The sequence below is a fragment of the Manduca sexta genome, unplaced genomic scaffold, assembly GCF_014839805.1.
Source record: "Manduca sexta isolate Smith_Timp_Sample1 unplaced genomic scaffold, JHU_Msex_v1.0 HiC_scaffold_1897, whole genome shotgun sequence".
Classification (NCBI taxonomy): Eukaryota; Metazoa; Arthropoda; class Insecta; order Lepidoptera; family Sphingidae; genus Manduca; species Manduca sexta.
Genome location: NW_023592807.1, coordinates 1 through 16,457, shown reverse-complemented (window position 1 = coordinate 16,457; position 16,457 = coordinate 1). Strand labels below are relative to the sequence as shown.

Genomic DNA, 16,457 nt, shown 5'->3' with positions numbered 1-16,457 from the left:
TGAGGGAATAGAATGAGGAGATAATAAAAGAAGACATTGCACAATTAAGAGCTAGTCATTTAATCCTATGTTTTAATACTCACACATAATTCGTCTGCGGCAAACAAACAAAATTTTGAATCACAGTTAAAATCACACAATTGAATATATTTATAAAATCAATTGTATCTTAGTCAAGTGCGATAAAATATTTAGTACAAATTAATATTACAAACGTGGAGTCAGTCAAATGAATGTAAACCTAGTTATAGCATTATCCTAGCAGACTTGCTGACATTATTATAAAATAATTTCGTTCAAACTTCACAGGCTTCTCGGGCTTTACAGAAATGTCATCAAACATAACATAATCCGCGTGGTGTAAATAAAAATAAAATATTATTCTTCTACAAATATGGAAATATTTATCTTCATTCATGAAATTAAAAATATATTCTCAAGCTCTAAAAAACCGCATCTAGCACATAAGTAAACCTAGAATAACTTCTAGCTACAGCCGACTTTTATTCTTATATTTAAAAGAATTTACTTTTTATATTTTACCAAATACATAATTATGTCAATTTAATTACATTAACACTACAAACGAAAATTATAGGCAAAATATACGGCACTACTAGGTGTTGCAACAACAGTGTCAATATAATATTGTTAAAAGCAATGTTGGATCATTGGTACATTTGAACATTATACCTTGCTAGGATAACCAATTAAAAAAAAACATAAAAGGTTTGGTGGTTCATCTATAAATCTTATATTTAAACAATAAATTATAAGTGGCCCAGTTTTCTCTGAAATTAATATATTCAGACATACTTCTTTACACCTCATAGCCTTAAAAGTTGTAGCTACAGGACGTAAACTAAAAATGTATTTTATATTTTTGAAGGAAGGTTTCATCCTATGCTTAACGAGTCCAATACAAATCAACATGAGCAGAATTTTCATAGAGTAACTATTAAATATATGTTTTATAATCATGTAGTTGTGAGCGTCTAATTGTGATAATATCCATCAGGAGCTGTTATATAAAATACAAAATTTACACAAACTAATAATTTTTATTGAGATCAACAGCAAGTTTGTGTAATGTTGTTTGTCATTTCTAATATCATATGTTGAAATACGCATAATTGTGCGTATTAAAAGTAGTGTCAGTATTTACATCATTTAGGGCCTGTTTTACAAATTTTAAATAATTTTTATAATGTAAATAGTATTTTGTTTGAGAACATAGATTAGAGTCTCAGTTTTGTATTACATCGACTTATAAGTTTATATGACGAGAAGCATTTACTCAGAAATTGTAAAACGGACCGTACTCTTTTTATGATGTTACACAGCAAATTTATATAAATAGTATATTTTATCATCAGCACCGTCTAAAGATTCATAATCTGTCACCATTGATATAAAAACCTCGCACAATCCAAAAAAAATTTGTTCAAAGTTCAAAGTATTTTTACCCGCAATAGTATTGACCTTGAGCATAAGGCGTCCTTTCCCTAGGATATCCCTCACAGGCGACAGCCTGGCCTGCCCTCACCCGCCGAAAAGCCAAACTGGAATTGAGGATTCGCATAAGTGAACTGTCAGTATTTGGTTAGCATTGCCCGACTCGACATTCGAACCAGACATCTCATAGTTCTGAAATTACCGCGTACTCAATAGAACTACGCTACCGAAGCAGTCAAATATAAGAATATATACCACAGCCTAGGTAGAGTTGTTGCAATGAATGTCTTAATGATATCAGATTAAACTATGAAACTTTAGACTAGTTTTGCATGCTTACGTAAATACAATTTTATTATACGGGAACAAGTTAACATTTTAGTTACTCCATAACGAATTTGTAACAGTTTATATTTTGACTGCTTGTCATTAAATTGGTATATATTCAGGTTTCATATACTTAAACTGACCAAACAGCCAGCTGAACACTGGTCTGTACCATCAAAGATGAGCATTAACAAACATTCATTACATTAGCTATCTTCGATATCTTCTTCATCTTGTTTAGAAGAATGGAACCAAAATGGCATCACTTTTTATTTATCTCGCACTATTTTACTGGCGAATATAAAGAATATAAGCGAAATAATAATAGAAATTATGTCATTTTGGTGGCAATTACTTGATTGGTTATGAACACATCAAATTATGTAGGCATAAACATGTAACAGCGAATATCGGGTAATCTACATAGAATTGTAAGTTTCCAACAAATACATAACTTGGGCAGTACTTTATCCTAATATTTAAATTAAATAAATTAATTTATGTTAGTAAATAGGTTTTGCAAAAATCTAATTATATTTTGCACAGCTGCCTACATCCTTAATTATAACTATTTTTATAATTATTACTCAACACTTGTGCACTTTACTTATACTGTTTTTGATACATAAATAGGTATGTTTCATGGATAATTGTTTAATAAACTGACAAACATGTATTTTTTTTCATATTACAAGGTGTAGGTATTTATAACAGTTTTTATTACACATTTGTTAAAAATACAGTTTTAGCATTAGTTATTTAAGACAATAGGAAAGTATTTATTCATTACTGAAGTCATAGATACAAAACCTTGAAGAATCTTATTTAATTAAAATACGGTGGGATTTGTTACAATTCTTACTCCCAATATTTAATGTAAGAGAAGTATTCTTATTACTTATCACTTACATAATAGGTACATAATCCTCAATATACAGATATAATACCTATAATACAAAAAATATCTTCAGACACACTGGAAATGACAATACTACAATATTAGACATAAATTAACAATAATGATCATGAATATTTGTCCAAGATTTCATAATACGTTGAACACAAAAGAAAATTAGGTATGTTGACTAAAGCATAATATTGTTTAATCAAATCTTTGTATTTCAATTTCTAAATTATAAGATACTTTAATAAGTAAACTTTTGTGATGACAATAACTAGAAACATAGTTCAAATCATTATTTGATACAATTACCATTTATCTGTTACCTTAACATGTAACAAGTTTTTATTGTAATAAGGTCAGATGAGTGATTTAATTTTGTACTAAACAGACTTTCAGCCACTTAATCATCATCCAACTCTATTACAATTGGTTCAATATTCTCTGTAGCTTTTGTGTATTCGTCTTTTAATTGAGTTAATAGTGCACACTTTGGTATCTTAAGTTCATCTGCCTCATCAATTAGAACTTTTAATTTTTGAAGCCTACCAATATCAGGTGCGGTAGGTAGCAAAATATTCTTTGTTTCTGTCATCCACTTATCAAAACTGTTCACTCTAAACTCTAGAGTTTGCAACATAATTGTTAGTTCGTCCATATCATATCGAAGTTCATGAAATTCTTTTCCAGTCCACATGGGCACATATCACTTATATGTCTTAAGCAAACCATAATATTACATTCATCACATGACACTGATGATAAGAAACAGGTAGTTTTACAAACTTCACAGAGTCGCTCATCATCACCAAGCAACTCAAATGGCAGTCTACGAAAGTTTTTCATACCCATATTGGTCATTTTATTTCTTAGTGCCTCTTCCTCTTCTGCTGCACGTACCAATTCCTTTCGAGTTTCCAATGCAGTCTCCAAATCCAAACGATCGCCCTCCAAAAGCCATTTTACGAAATTAACTCATCATGAGAAAATACACAAAACCTTTTTAAATTTTTGTAGTGGTTTATACACTCACGTCCAATCCGTAGCCAGTCTGGAGGCGCAAAATTTACTGCTTCAGCAAAATTATAACCTTGATTAAAACCTGCATGGTATGCCCGTGGAAAAGTTACAACAAATTCGCCTGCATGTTGATCAGTACGGTAAATAGGTACATCTGCAGTCATTAAGATGTTTGGGTTCATTATAGTAACTAGTTGATGCAATAAATCTGGTTGGGATTTAAACAATTCAGGAGCCGCTGCTTTCATGGCATTTTCAAGCAATTCTGCTCCACTGCCCGGAACTCCCATACCAAGTTTTTGCTTCCCCCCAATGCAAATAATTTATGGAATAGCTCCAATGATCTTCATTGTGCCAACAGAATGCAGAGAAACACATCCCAACATACATCCATGGGACAGTCATGCCTGATATATCTGCATTAATGAATCTTAAAACAGAGCCTTCTAGTACAGGTAAGTTATTTAAATTCCAGCCAGAATCAACATACTCTTGATCACCCGGATAGAGGTTTAATGATGACTTAGTTGGAAAGCCAGACCCATGATCCATAGAATGTAAATCAGCTCCATATTCCACGGTAACATCTTCCTCAACTGAGGAAATTATCCTCCAGAATTCCTTTTCAGCTACATTTGTAGGAACTAGATGCCCTGACATTCCAAAATAGTCAGATTTAAATTTATCTGCCATTTCTCCAAATTGTTGAAGAGTGTATTCTCTTTCAGCCTGAGCAAACCCAAATGCTTCAGCTGGTTTATGAACTTCTGCAGCTATGCAGCAAGGACAACGCCAGTCCCCATCAGGAACTGCACTAAGGGGAGGCTTTAAACAGAAAGTGTGATAAGTATCTGAACAACCATTGCATATGAGTAGTAGATCATCTCTATTGTCTCTTTGACAAATGGCACATGTGTAAATAGCTAAAGGGTCCAAATCATATCTAGGCCTTTTTCTGGATTTAGTGATGTCAAATTCTTCATCATTCAGTCCTGGCATTTTAGGCCCAGGGCCATAACATGCTAGTCTTCTCAGTTCTCTGTTTCTCTTTGATTCTTCTTCATCCATTTTGGAATAATCAACTTCTAGTTTTATATCAGATCCTGTTTTTGTTTTCTTAATACTTGTATGGGGTTTTTCATCTTTTACATCAGATTCAGCCTTTATTTTCGTAATATTTTCTATTGAAACTTCCTTGAAAGAACTTTTACTGCCTTCCCCATCTAATTTAATTTCTGTTTTCATTTCTACCTTTTTGACTGTTTTCAATATATCTGCTTTACTTTTCTCGAATATTTCGTATGGAAGCAATATTTTTTCATAATTGCTTCTTAGGAAATTCATAGTATTTGCATTCTGACTGTACCCCATCGCGTTAGCTATCTTCCGCCATTTTTTTGGATTCTTACAATTTTCAAATCCGCCTTCCTCATCCACCCAGAATTTTAAACAGTACAAATCTAATGTTTTATTTTCTATCATGGGTATTTTCAAAGGAGATCCTTGTAACTCCCAGAATTTCAATATTTTTTCTAGAAACAATAATTTCAATCGAGTTATGGCTTCCAGTTCGTTAACTTTCTGTATCCGTGGAACGAACTTCAATTTATCCACGTCTAGCGAAAACGGTGGTTGCCATCGCGCCGGCGGTTTTATTTTGCATATGCCTGTTTTTCAGCGACGGGACGAATCTTTGCAATATATCCCAGCGGATCCAAAAATTCCTCCGGCGTAGGCCTCGAAAACAAGGCGCTTCGGGCGGTGGGGTGAAAGTGAATTCAGCGCTTTTTTGCATAGCATTTTTCTGTATATTTTTGCTATCCATTTCTTTATAATGCCTCAAATCTCTTTAAAATACTGGATATAATTCTCTCAATTATTATTTAAGTACTTTTGAAACAATCATGTCGCTTCACCCACTATAAAAAAGAGTACGTGACTTCTAGCCATGTGTAAATGGCTCCTAAAACACAAATGTTATATACTAATGAAATGCATAACTATTTTCATTCCGCATCAAAACCACGTTCTATTCACTTTATAGTCCACTCACTTTTTGTCAAGCCTTTAATACACACAATTTTTTCTTGTATTTATTGCGTGATATAACATAATATTGATTAGTCGCGATTTACAAAACCCGTACAACAATAAATACCAGCTCGATTTATACGAACCAACCAGCATAGCATTTATATTTATGACGTTGTGACTGTCAGTTGTCACTGACTGAGTCAGTGTTGCTTTCAAGCTGTGAGGAAATTAACCTCAGAAAATTAACACACAGGAATTTCGCTGTTTCCGCTATTTTTTCATATTATGCTTTTTGTAGATATCGTCCCAACATGTTTTTATTATTCGTCGTTGTAAATTGGGACTGTGATTAAATAATAGCCAACTAATTTGCATAATTATTATAAAGTAATAATCTGAAAATACTTCGGACTTTAGAATAGGGTGCCTATGTTATATACCCACTATAATAATTATTATAATCAAATGCCTTATGAGGCGTAATAATATATTCATTTTATTTACATTCATCGGGCTAAAGAACGCAGTCCAGGAAGTAATAAATGATTATGTAATTACATTGGTTGGTAGACAGGGACCGGATACAACTTTGGAATTTCTCGAAAAATTCTCGATACATCATAATAATATAATGCACATCAAAGAGAAACACATTGTAACTAAAATAGGTAGGTATGATATTATTCATAGAGTAAGTAATATACTACGTAAGTATATTGTTGTAACTAGCTTTTGCCCACGGCTCCGCCCGCGTTATAAAGTTTTTCGGGCTAAAGTTTTCCGTTATAAAAGTCACGCTATATATTTACCCGGGAGCCTATGTTCTTCCCAAGGTCTCAAACTGTCTCCATACCAAATTTTATCCTAATACGTTGGGTAGTTTTTGAGTTTAACACGTTTGAGCAGATCGATGCAGCGGGGGACTTTGTTTTATGATATATTTTTGTAGAACTTTTTAAGAGGAACAATCCCGTCATACATTATTGTTGCATAACTTTAACCGTTTACGCAGCGCCCGCAACAGAAGCTCTCAAAACTAATAAATTGTCCCCGTTTTTGCATCATGTTTCATTATTGCTCCGCTCCTATAGGTCATAGCGTGACGATATATAACCTATAGCACTCCAGGAACAAAGGGCTATCCAACACAAAAATATTTTTTCAGTTCGAACCGGTAGTTCCTGAGATTAGCGATTACTGCTCCGCTCCTATTGGGCATAGCGTGATGATATATATAGCCTATAGCATTCCAGGAACAAAGGGCTATCCAACACAAAAAGAATTATTCAGTTCAAACTCCTAGTTTCTGAGATTAGCCATTACTGCTCCGCTCCTATTGGGTATAGCGTGATGATATATAGCCTATAGCACTCCACGAACTTAGGGCTATCCAACGCAAAAAGAATTTTTCAGTTTGGACCGGTAGTTCCTGAGATTAGCGCGTTCAAACAAACAAACAAACTCTTCAGCTTTATATAATAGTATAGATTATAAAACAAAAAATAAAATGGGAGGTAAAATGGAACGAAGTCTTTTTTTTTGTGGAACGGCCGTGTTTTTCACCGGGGGTACCCTGCTAATGGTGTACAAGCTATCCCTCGGCTTATGGAATGAAATCAAATTATTAAGCGTTGATAAGAGTAAACAATATTAGCACATTATTTTTACCTTTATAGGTATTTTATTTTATGCAAATGTTAAACTTTTAGTAATAATATAGTATGTTATACACGTAAGTAAAAAAAAAAAAAATATTTGATTTTATTATAATTAGCCAATCTCGCATAATAAATAGTGTTTAAGGTGGTAGCTCAAGGTCCATTTTCATACATTTTGTTTCGGCTTTAATCTGGGTAACTAAACAAGTATTGGCAAGTAAAGAATTTAAATTCACGTCTAGTTAGTGATTAGTTCTCGCAGTTGAAAGAAAAACGTAAAAATAATTAATAATCATGGATATTTCGGCCTTTAAAATTTAATATGACGAAATTTATATATTTTTTTTTTTTTTAATTTCAACTTCTTTAATTTGAAAATATTTATGTAGAAGCATTTGGGATTTTTTGGACCTAAAAATATTCTATTGAATTGTAGTGCGTTTAGTATTTTCGCGGTTGTCCAAAATTGATCCCTATATTTATTTTGGTGCGATGATTACTGTATATACGCAATAAATTACGCATAAATTAAAAAATTCTACGTAATATTATTTTCCTAGTTTACGCGAACATAGTCGCATGAAACAACTAGTTTAGTGTAAAAGAAAAGCTGGTAACCCTGTTTATCAGTCGAAACTCATAATACATAAGTTTTGTATATAAGTCATAACCTAAATTATTTATGTACTTTTTGTTATATTTACCCAAACATTAAATTCTAAAGTTAAAATATAAGGTAATTTCGTATATTTTCTAACTAGATTTGATAGTAGGTGTTAAGGAAAAAGTGAATTTATGTTCTAGTTGAAATAAAATTTATCTTTGAAGAAATAGTTTAACAATTTTTATTTTCAGGTTAGTAAATATGTTAAAATCATTTATGGGAGCCTGTATGGCAAGTGCCCAATATCAGCAAATTCGTTTTGGACACAGAATGCGAGGAAAACCTCCTATATATGCCCGGACGCTTAAAGATCGCTTAGATGAATTGAATTATAAAGACGAACTATCTCTTACCAAGATAGACATCGGTTTTCCAGCAGAGAGGTTTGTTTTCTTTCTTGTTTACTATTAAAACGTACTTGAAGTTGTAAATCTAAAAAAATCTTAAAATATACGTTCTCCTTGTAAATATTTAAATTATAACAATTCATGTACATCTAAATTATACCAAAGCAATTGGAACTTGAATTCCTGGGAATGATCAATGTATAGTTTTATTACAATAAACATACTATACTTATTACAAAATTCTGGTCAAATCAGTTAATTAATAAAATTGTAATACTTACTTTGGTAATCTTTCAGAAAAAATATCTATGATATACAAAAAGCAAGGACTGAACATGTCAAGAAATTAAAATGTGATCCAAATTTAGAAAACTTGGCCCGCAATCATAAACTGGAAGTTGACTTAAATGAAGTCAGGAAAGAATGGTTGGAAACAACGGGTCCCTACCATAAAAAGCAAGTAGCAGATCATTATGCTGTGTTTGAGCATCTTTATGGAGAAGGATATTTTATACCGTATTTGAATTTGGAAGTATTCTATGATATTGGAGATGGAAACTCATTACCAGTGTGTTCTGGTAATGTTATTAAACCTAAAGAGGCACTGAACTCTCCTACAGTATGTTATGAGTCTGATAATAACTGTTTGTGGACATTAGCCTTAACTAACTTAGATGGCCATTTACATGAAAATCAAAAAGAATATGTACATTGGTTAGTGGCCAATATTCCAGGGAACAGTATAGAAAAAGGTGATGAATTAGTGGAATATTTACGTCCATTCCCTTTAAAAGGCACTGGATATCACAGATATGTGTTTGTCCTGTACAAGCAGAATGATAGAGTCTTATATGATATACCTAAAGGTGAGAATTTTTTGTTATGTTTAGTATGTTTATGCTTTAGATGTTTTGAGTGTTGAATAAATACATCTTCAGATACTGATATAATGCCATATTTTATATTTACAGTTGTGGCATCATCCCTCTGCAAGATAGAACATTTGTAACCAGAGACTGGTACAAAAAACACCAAGACGTAATCACACCTGCTGGACTTGCTTTCTATCAGTGTGACTGGGACGAGAGTGTTAAAGACTTTTTCCACAACACACTCCAGATAAAAGAACCAGGTATTTACATTTATTTAAACACCCTCTACCCTCCCTATATTCTATTTGTTTCTATTCAATTTGGTATACATATTTCTTCTGGAATTGTAAGTTATTTTCTCCTCTAACTGATTTTGCGCTTTGCAACAATACTGTGTGGCAAGTGATGCTACTACATGTAAAAGAGAGTACATAGTAGAAAAATTATTTTCAAAATGAAAAAAACAGTGAAATTGTACACTATAGTATGTCATTATGATTATAATACTTAGTATATTATGTTTTCATGTTAAATTGTTTCAGCTTTCGAATATGACTTCCCCGCACCCTACATAAGGCCCCAAGAGTGGTTCCCACGAAGAAAACCTTTCAACCTTTACATGGACAAATATCGTGATCCAAAACAAATAAATAAGGAGTACCTACTCAGAAAACTCAAACATGAAGATCCTTTCAAAATGCCAGAACCTCCATTGAAATTCCCCAATGCCCAACCCCTGCCAAAAAGCATGCCATCCTGGTTGAAACTTCATGAAAGAAAGATAAGATTAGGCTGGGGAAGAGTCAATGATGTTTAATTTGTATAAATTGCTGTATTTAGTAATGTAATTATAGTGATATAAAACATTTTTTTATTCTACAACCCTCACAATCTCAAGTATTTATTAGTATATAATAATAATAATATCAGCCCTGTATTATACACTTGCCCACTGCCGAGCATGGGCCTCCTCTACTACTGAGAGGGATTAGGTTACTTCACACACCTTTGAAATTCCTATAGAGAACTTCTCAGATGTGCAGATTTCCTCACGATGTGTTCCTTCACCGTCAAAGCGAACAATAAATTCACATAGAATACACACATGATTTTTTAGAAAATTCAGAGGTGCGTGCCCTTGGGATTTGAACCTGCGAACATTCGTCTCGGCAGTCCGTTTCACACCCAACTAGGCTATCGCCGCTGGATTTATTAGTAGGTTTCTCATAATTATATGTTTGTGTAAGAATTAAATTTTACTTGATAGTTATAACTACTAATGTAGTACTCATTTTATTTGGTTGGATTTTTGACTATGCCTGGCTATTTGTCTATTTCTCACATGCAAGCACTATAGTTTCTCAGTTAGTAGAACACTGTACCCAGTGTCATTACATTTCTTAAGGTTTTACTAAATACCAGGAGCGTAGCTAATGCCGTATGAATGATACGGGGCCCACGGAGTTTAGGAGCCTCTCGTAGACCATACGTTAATTCGAAGCAGACGCTCAGAAGCACAGCCCCTAACAAATTTTGATATGCGGCTCCACTATGGCAAGTTACGCCATTGTTAACATTATGGGATTATCATTGAGACTCATCGACATGTCAGTGACGAGTTTAATACATTTTGTATAATTAAAGTTTTGAGTAGCAAACAGTTCTGCTTTGCCACAAAAAACAACCCAGATTACAAAGAACAGTAGTAAGAATGCTGCTTGATAGTAAAGGACCCATCAAAGGCAGTACAGCATTTACAGGGAAAAATCTGAAATAAGCGAACTAAATTTAAAATGTTTTTTATTTTGTATTTGTAGGTGTAGACTCTAAAATTCAGATAGACAGTGAAAAATACAAATAAATCTGTATTAATGCAATTTTATTTATTTTATAGTACACATATAATATTAAACATAATGTAGTGTCTAGTGATAGCATTGCTTTTTATTGAAGCCATAAAGGAGAGGCGTATATGATGCAATCTTCGGCGAATGGTGAAAGACTATTTTATCTTTGGCTATCCATCAATTTTATATGAATCGGATTACAAGTTATGTTATCAAAATACTTAAGAATAATGAACATTTACTTTTAGACCCAAACCTTATAAATGCATCTTAATACATAACATAGTACGTTATCAGTTAGCACCCCTGCTCGCGCATACATCTCTTCACAATAAAGTACGAAAACAAAGCATTTTTTACTTTCTATTAAATGCTTACGAGCAGGTGGTATTTGATTATAAATATAAAAATCTTGTAAAATCAATGAAATATTAAAACATAAAAAGTATCCACTACACAGTTGTGATACGTGATTAAACATGTTTAATGACGGCATAAAATTAATCATCGCTTTATATGACAACAATGCATAGCGTTTAGTCGAGTCCAACGTCGTCGTCCGTTGGTGGTTTCGGGCCGCTGTTGGGTGCGCCTGGCGCTCCTCCAAATCCTAAAAGCATACGATACTAATATAAACTTTGTTCAAGCATAGAAGCGATTTGAGTAGGTTCTACTTATGCAAGTGCTAAGTTTTCAGCACACATTAGAATGTGGCAAAGAAACACGACACGACTGCGAATCATTTCATTTGGGATTGGTTGAGAGACTATCACGTGACTGACGCATTGGTCTCTCGATCAATTATAAACAGACTTGGAAGTCGTGTCTTTTGGGACATTTTAAGGGGGCTGGTCTGATTAATTACGCATGAATGGTTTCATGGCGAGGATTCCTTAGAAATGAAGTGTATGTTATAGTTTGGAACAATCTGGTTTTGTTCATCTAAGATAAAGATAGGTTACAATGCATTGCAGCCTGCCTAAAATTGTGAAACTCACCTGGGAAGCCACCAGGAAATGCTCCAACACCACCCTTTCCTAACTTAGTCTGTAGTTTTTCTATTACAGCTGCAATCTTCGGGTTATTTTGATATTTTGCGAAGTTGGCCGGATTCGACGACACATCCTGGAATGCTGCAGCAACTTCAGGGTCCTAAAAAATAATTTATTGTATTTTATTTAGAAGTTAACTACACTCGAAATGATATGGAACTGCAAATGCTGTACTGTAACTGTCATTCTTAAATTCTTTTTCTATGATCATAATATTATACCAACCTGGAAAGCAGCCATGATCTCTGGGTCAAAGAGCAGATTGCCGAAGTCCTGCGGGTTCATGCCACCCATACCACCCATGCCACCGGGAATCCGCCAGCACCGGGCATACCTCCTCCGGGCATCCCTCCCGGCATGAAGCCTGGCATGCCGGCCGCCGCCTCGGCCTGGGCGCGGGCAGCACGGGCGCGCGCCTCCTGCGCTTTACGAGCGCGGCGCAGCTCTCGCGATGCTGTTAATGTAAATATATTTGAAGTATGTAATGTTGATAGAATAGTTTCTTTTACTCTTTGATGTTGGGTTAAAGAACATTATGGTGGTATCTCGAATTAATATACGCAATAGTAGACAAATCAGTAGACGATGAAACGATTTTACTATAGCTAATCGCATAAAACAGAAATATTATAAGAAAATGTTCATATATTGCAGATATTAGAACAAAAGATTACCTCTTTTTCTTCCTTCTTTCGTTGAACACTCAGCTTATGTTGGCGCAACTTTTCAGCGTTAGGCTTTACCTCGTTTAGCCAATCGTTGGTTTGATCATCATAATCAATCTTTAGAGATTCACACAGATCATGAGAGGCATCCTCAAATCGACCTAACAGCCTGTGAAAAACAGGTTATTAACAGTTGTTTTGCTAGTGGTATACGAACCCCGTAACCCTCACAATCCCCCCTTAAATCTGCCTGTATACAAACCCCTTATTCAATTTCGTTCCTTTCGTTTTTATCTAAGGACTGAGCATTGGTGTGATAACAAATCTCTTTCTCAGTGCTGACGGCATGACAGCTTTTGCAGTACGTAAACATAAGGCCGTTGTGATTGGCTAATAATGAGATACAACTTAAATCTAGTTGGCTGTCAGATAAACAAAGCTAAGAAACAGACTTCAGAGATCACAGCAATGCTCCGTCCTTACAAAAATAATGTTATGAATAAGGGGGAAAGTGTTAAATCCCGGCATAGTGGCCTAAATACGAATGTATTGCAGGAATATATTGGAACATCCTGAGAATCTAATTATTTAAAATATTCTTCATGGGAACAGTTTTAGCCACATATGCATGATGAGAATGGATTTCGATGTTTGTTTGTAAGGGACTTAAATGACCCATACACATAAAAAAATATAATAATAATATCATTTTTAAAACAACAAAAGTTTGGTTTGGAGGTAATAACTTCAGTATTGCATACAGTTTTATAATTATCTTTGATGACGAAGTAGTGATGGTCAAAAATGTGTATGTACATAAACAATTAGCAGTTATCTTTGCACACTTATGTCATGCATTTATTTCATTATACTACTAGGTACTATTTGCCAAGGTAATTTCAATCTCTCGACCATGCAATGAAAGCCTTGAATTTATTAGATTGTCATTTTTCTATTATAATAATGTGAACATTACACTAGTAATACCTGCCTTTATTAATCACACATTAAATACTATAGAATGTTAAATATTAATTATCTGTAACGATTGAACTTTATTAATGAAGATTTATTATAAGTATAGATAGTGTTTGTAACAAATTTTTTTTCACTAAGTTTAAATAATTTGAGAAATAGAAAATCCCTAATACCGTTTAATGATCAAATGATACCCATATGCATAAAGCCTCACTAATATACAGTGCTCATGTCCTTATATACTGTTTATAAGTAACATACCACCCTAAGTTACGCATGGGCTTTGTCTCGCTTCTTCTGAGGTTAAACTTCCTTTTAAATAGCAGGACCACACAAAGTATACTATTACAGATGTATACAAGTTTACTAGTAGAGCGGCTATTATATAACAATTTGTAAAACTGTGATACCTGTAAGCACGGCCGCGGAATTTGTAAGCAGCGGCGCTGTCGCAGTTCAGTTCTAAAGCACGTGTGCAGTCTTTAATACAAGCATTAGGCTTATTCAGTCTCAGATAAATCTGAAATAAATACACCCAGATCATTAATGATTACATAATAAATGCAAAGAAATCGTGTTTATAAGCTAAAGTATAATAATAAAACAAATCCTAATATGATTTTTGTATTTATTACAAAGTTAAATGTCTAACACACATAATCTACCTAATAATTATTAAACCACCATTTAATCAACTAATTCCAAGTAGTTATTTTCTTTGGGAGTGTCAATTATGAATGAAATCTTAATTAAAATAGATATGATGTGTTACCTGTCCTCTCTTAGCAAAGAGTAAAGCACTCTGCGGATTCAGTTGGATAGCTTCATTGTAAAGTTTGAGAGCTTCATCAAACTGCTGCTCGGAGAAAGCACGCATGGCTTCAGATCTTTTCTCATCAGATTGATCTCTCTCTTCATCTGTGGGTTCTTTGTCGGGATCACCCATTACTTGATTGTTATCCATAGCATCACCTTCAACAACACCTGAGGAACAACAAGGCCATTTTAATTTATTTTTCTCAAATACTATAGCTCAATATTACAGGTAGAAGACACCTTCGGCATTAAGTCTGCCTTTATACTCTTTGTATATGTGTAATAAAATAAATAAATAAAAAAATATCTAAAGTTTACTGTGAAAACCTACTAAATAAAAGTGAAGTTAGATTTGAGTTTAAACCTAAGAAAAGTGCTCTAATCATAGAAGGTCTCAATTACTTTAGTAGTCACAAGTTAGGACATATAATAAAAATAATTTTGTGTAATATTGATGAAGATCAATGCCTAAAAACTATACTTATTGTTCATCTATAAAAATTGATTTACTAATTTAGTAATTAGTTTCAATAAAAAAGACTAGTAACATACTTTCTTTTAATGTTTACACAATAATATCATCTATACTATTATATAAAGCTGAAGAGTTTGTTTGTTTGTTTGTTTGTTTGAACGCGCTAATCTCAGGAACTACCGGTCCAATCCGAAAATTCTTTTTGCATTGGATAGCCCTTTGTTTGTGGAGTGCTATAGGCTATATATCATCACGCTATACCCAATAGGAGCGGAGCAGTAATGGCTGATCTCAGGAACTACCGGTCCAAACTGAAAAATTCTTTTTGCGTTGGATAGTACTTAGTTCGTGGAATGCTATAGGCATATCATCACGCTATACCCCATAGGAGCGGAGCAGTAATAGCTAATCTCAGGAACTACCGGTCCAAACTGAAAAATTCTTTTTGCGTTGGATAGCCCTTTGTTCGTGGAGTGCTATAGGCTATATATCATCACGCTATACCCAATAGGAGCGGAGCAGTAATGGCTAATCTCAGGAACTACCGGTCCAAACTGAAAAAATCTTTTTGCGTTGGATAGTACTTAGTTCGTGGAATGCTATAGGCTATATATCATCACGCTATACCCAATAGGAGCGGAGCAGTAATGGCTAATCTCAGGAACTACCGATTCGAACTGAAAAATTCTTTTTGTGTTGAATAGTCCTTTGTTTGTGGAGTGCTAAAGTTATATATCATCACGCTATGACCAATAGGAGCGGAGCAGTAATGGCTAATCTCAGGAATACGGTTTCAACTGAAAAATTCGTTTTGTGTTGGATAGCCCTTTATTTGTGGACCGCTATAGGCTATATATCATCACGCTATGGCCAATAGGAGCGGAGAGTAATGGCTAATCTCAGGAACTACCGGTTTGAACTGAAAAATCTTTTTGTTTTATATAGCCCTTTGTTCCCTGAGTGCTATAGGCTATATATCATCACGCTATGACCAATAGGAGCGGAGCAGTAATGAAACATGTTGCAAAAACGGGGAAAAATTATTAGTTTTGAGAGCTTCCGTTGCGTGCGCTGCGTAAACGGTTAAAGTTATGCAACAATGATGTATGACGGGATTGTTCCTCTTAAAAGTTCTAAAAATATATTATAAAACAAAGTCCCCGCTGCATCTGTCTGCCTGAACGTGTTAAACTCAAAAACTACCCAACGTATTAAGATGAAATTTGGTATGGAGACAGTTTGAGACCCTGGGAAGAACATAGGCTCCCGGGAAACTACTACTTTTATAACGGAAAACTTTAGCCTGAAAAACTTTATAACGCGGGCGGAGCCGCGGGCAAAAGCTT

The 16,457-nt window shown here is 34.1% G+C and overlaps 3 protein-coding genes across 3 annotated transcripts; 1 reads left to right on the top strand and 2 right to left on the bottom strand.

The window, feature by feature from the left end:
- Nucleotides 1-36: 36 nt before the first annotated feature.
- LOC115446655 (lysine-specific demethylase lid) lies at nucleotides 37-5,923 on the bottom strand. Its single transcript, XM_030173406.2, is given in 6 exon segments — nucleotides 37-3,352; nucleotides 3,355-3,649; nucleotides 3,652-3,990; nucleotides 3,992-5,376; nucleotides 5,379-5,442; nucleotides 5,445-5,923. Coding segments are annotated over 6 exon segments (2,433 nt in total). The 5' UTR covers nucleotides 5,529-5,923; the 3' UTR covers nucleotides 37-3,086.
- Nucleotides 5,924-7,983: 2,060 nt separating this feature from the next.
- LOC115446669 (39S ribosomal protein L38, mitochondrial) lies at nucleotides 7,984-10,144 on the top strand. Its single transcript, XM_030173426.2, is given in 6 exon segments — nucleotides 7,984-8,131; nucleotides 8,251-8,442; nucleotides 8,704-9,272; nucleotides 9,378-9,389; nucleotides 9,392-9,538; nucleotides 9,821-10,144. Coding segments are annotated over 5 exon segments (1,185 nt in total). The 5' UTR covers nucleotides 7,984-8,131; nucleotides 8,251-8,260; the 3' UTR covers nucleotides 10,096-10,144.
- Nucleotides 10,145-11,136: 992 nt separating this feature from the next.
- LOC119191762 (hsc70-interacting protein-like) lies at nucleotides 11,137-14,804 on the bottom strand (the record flags this gene model as incomplete). Its single annotated transcript, XM_037445629.1, is given in 8 exon segments — nucleotides 11,137-11,735; nucleotides 12,124-12,277; nucleotides 12,403-12,483; nucleotides 12,486-12,622; nucleotides 12,625-12,631; nucleotides 12,852-13,011; nucleotides 14,231-14,340; nucleotides 14,593-14,804. Coding segments are annotated over 8 exon segments (935 nt in total), but the record flags the coding sequence as incomplete, so codon positions are not given.
- Nucleotides 14,805-16,457: the final 1,653 nt, after the last annotated feature.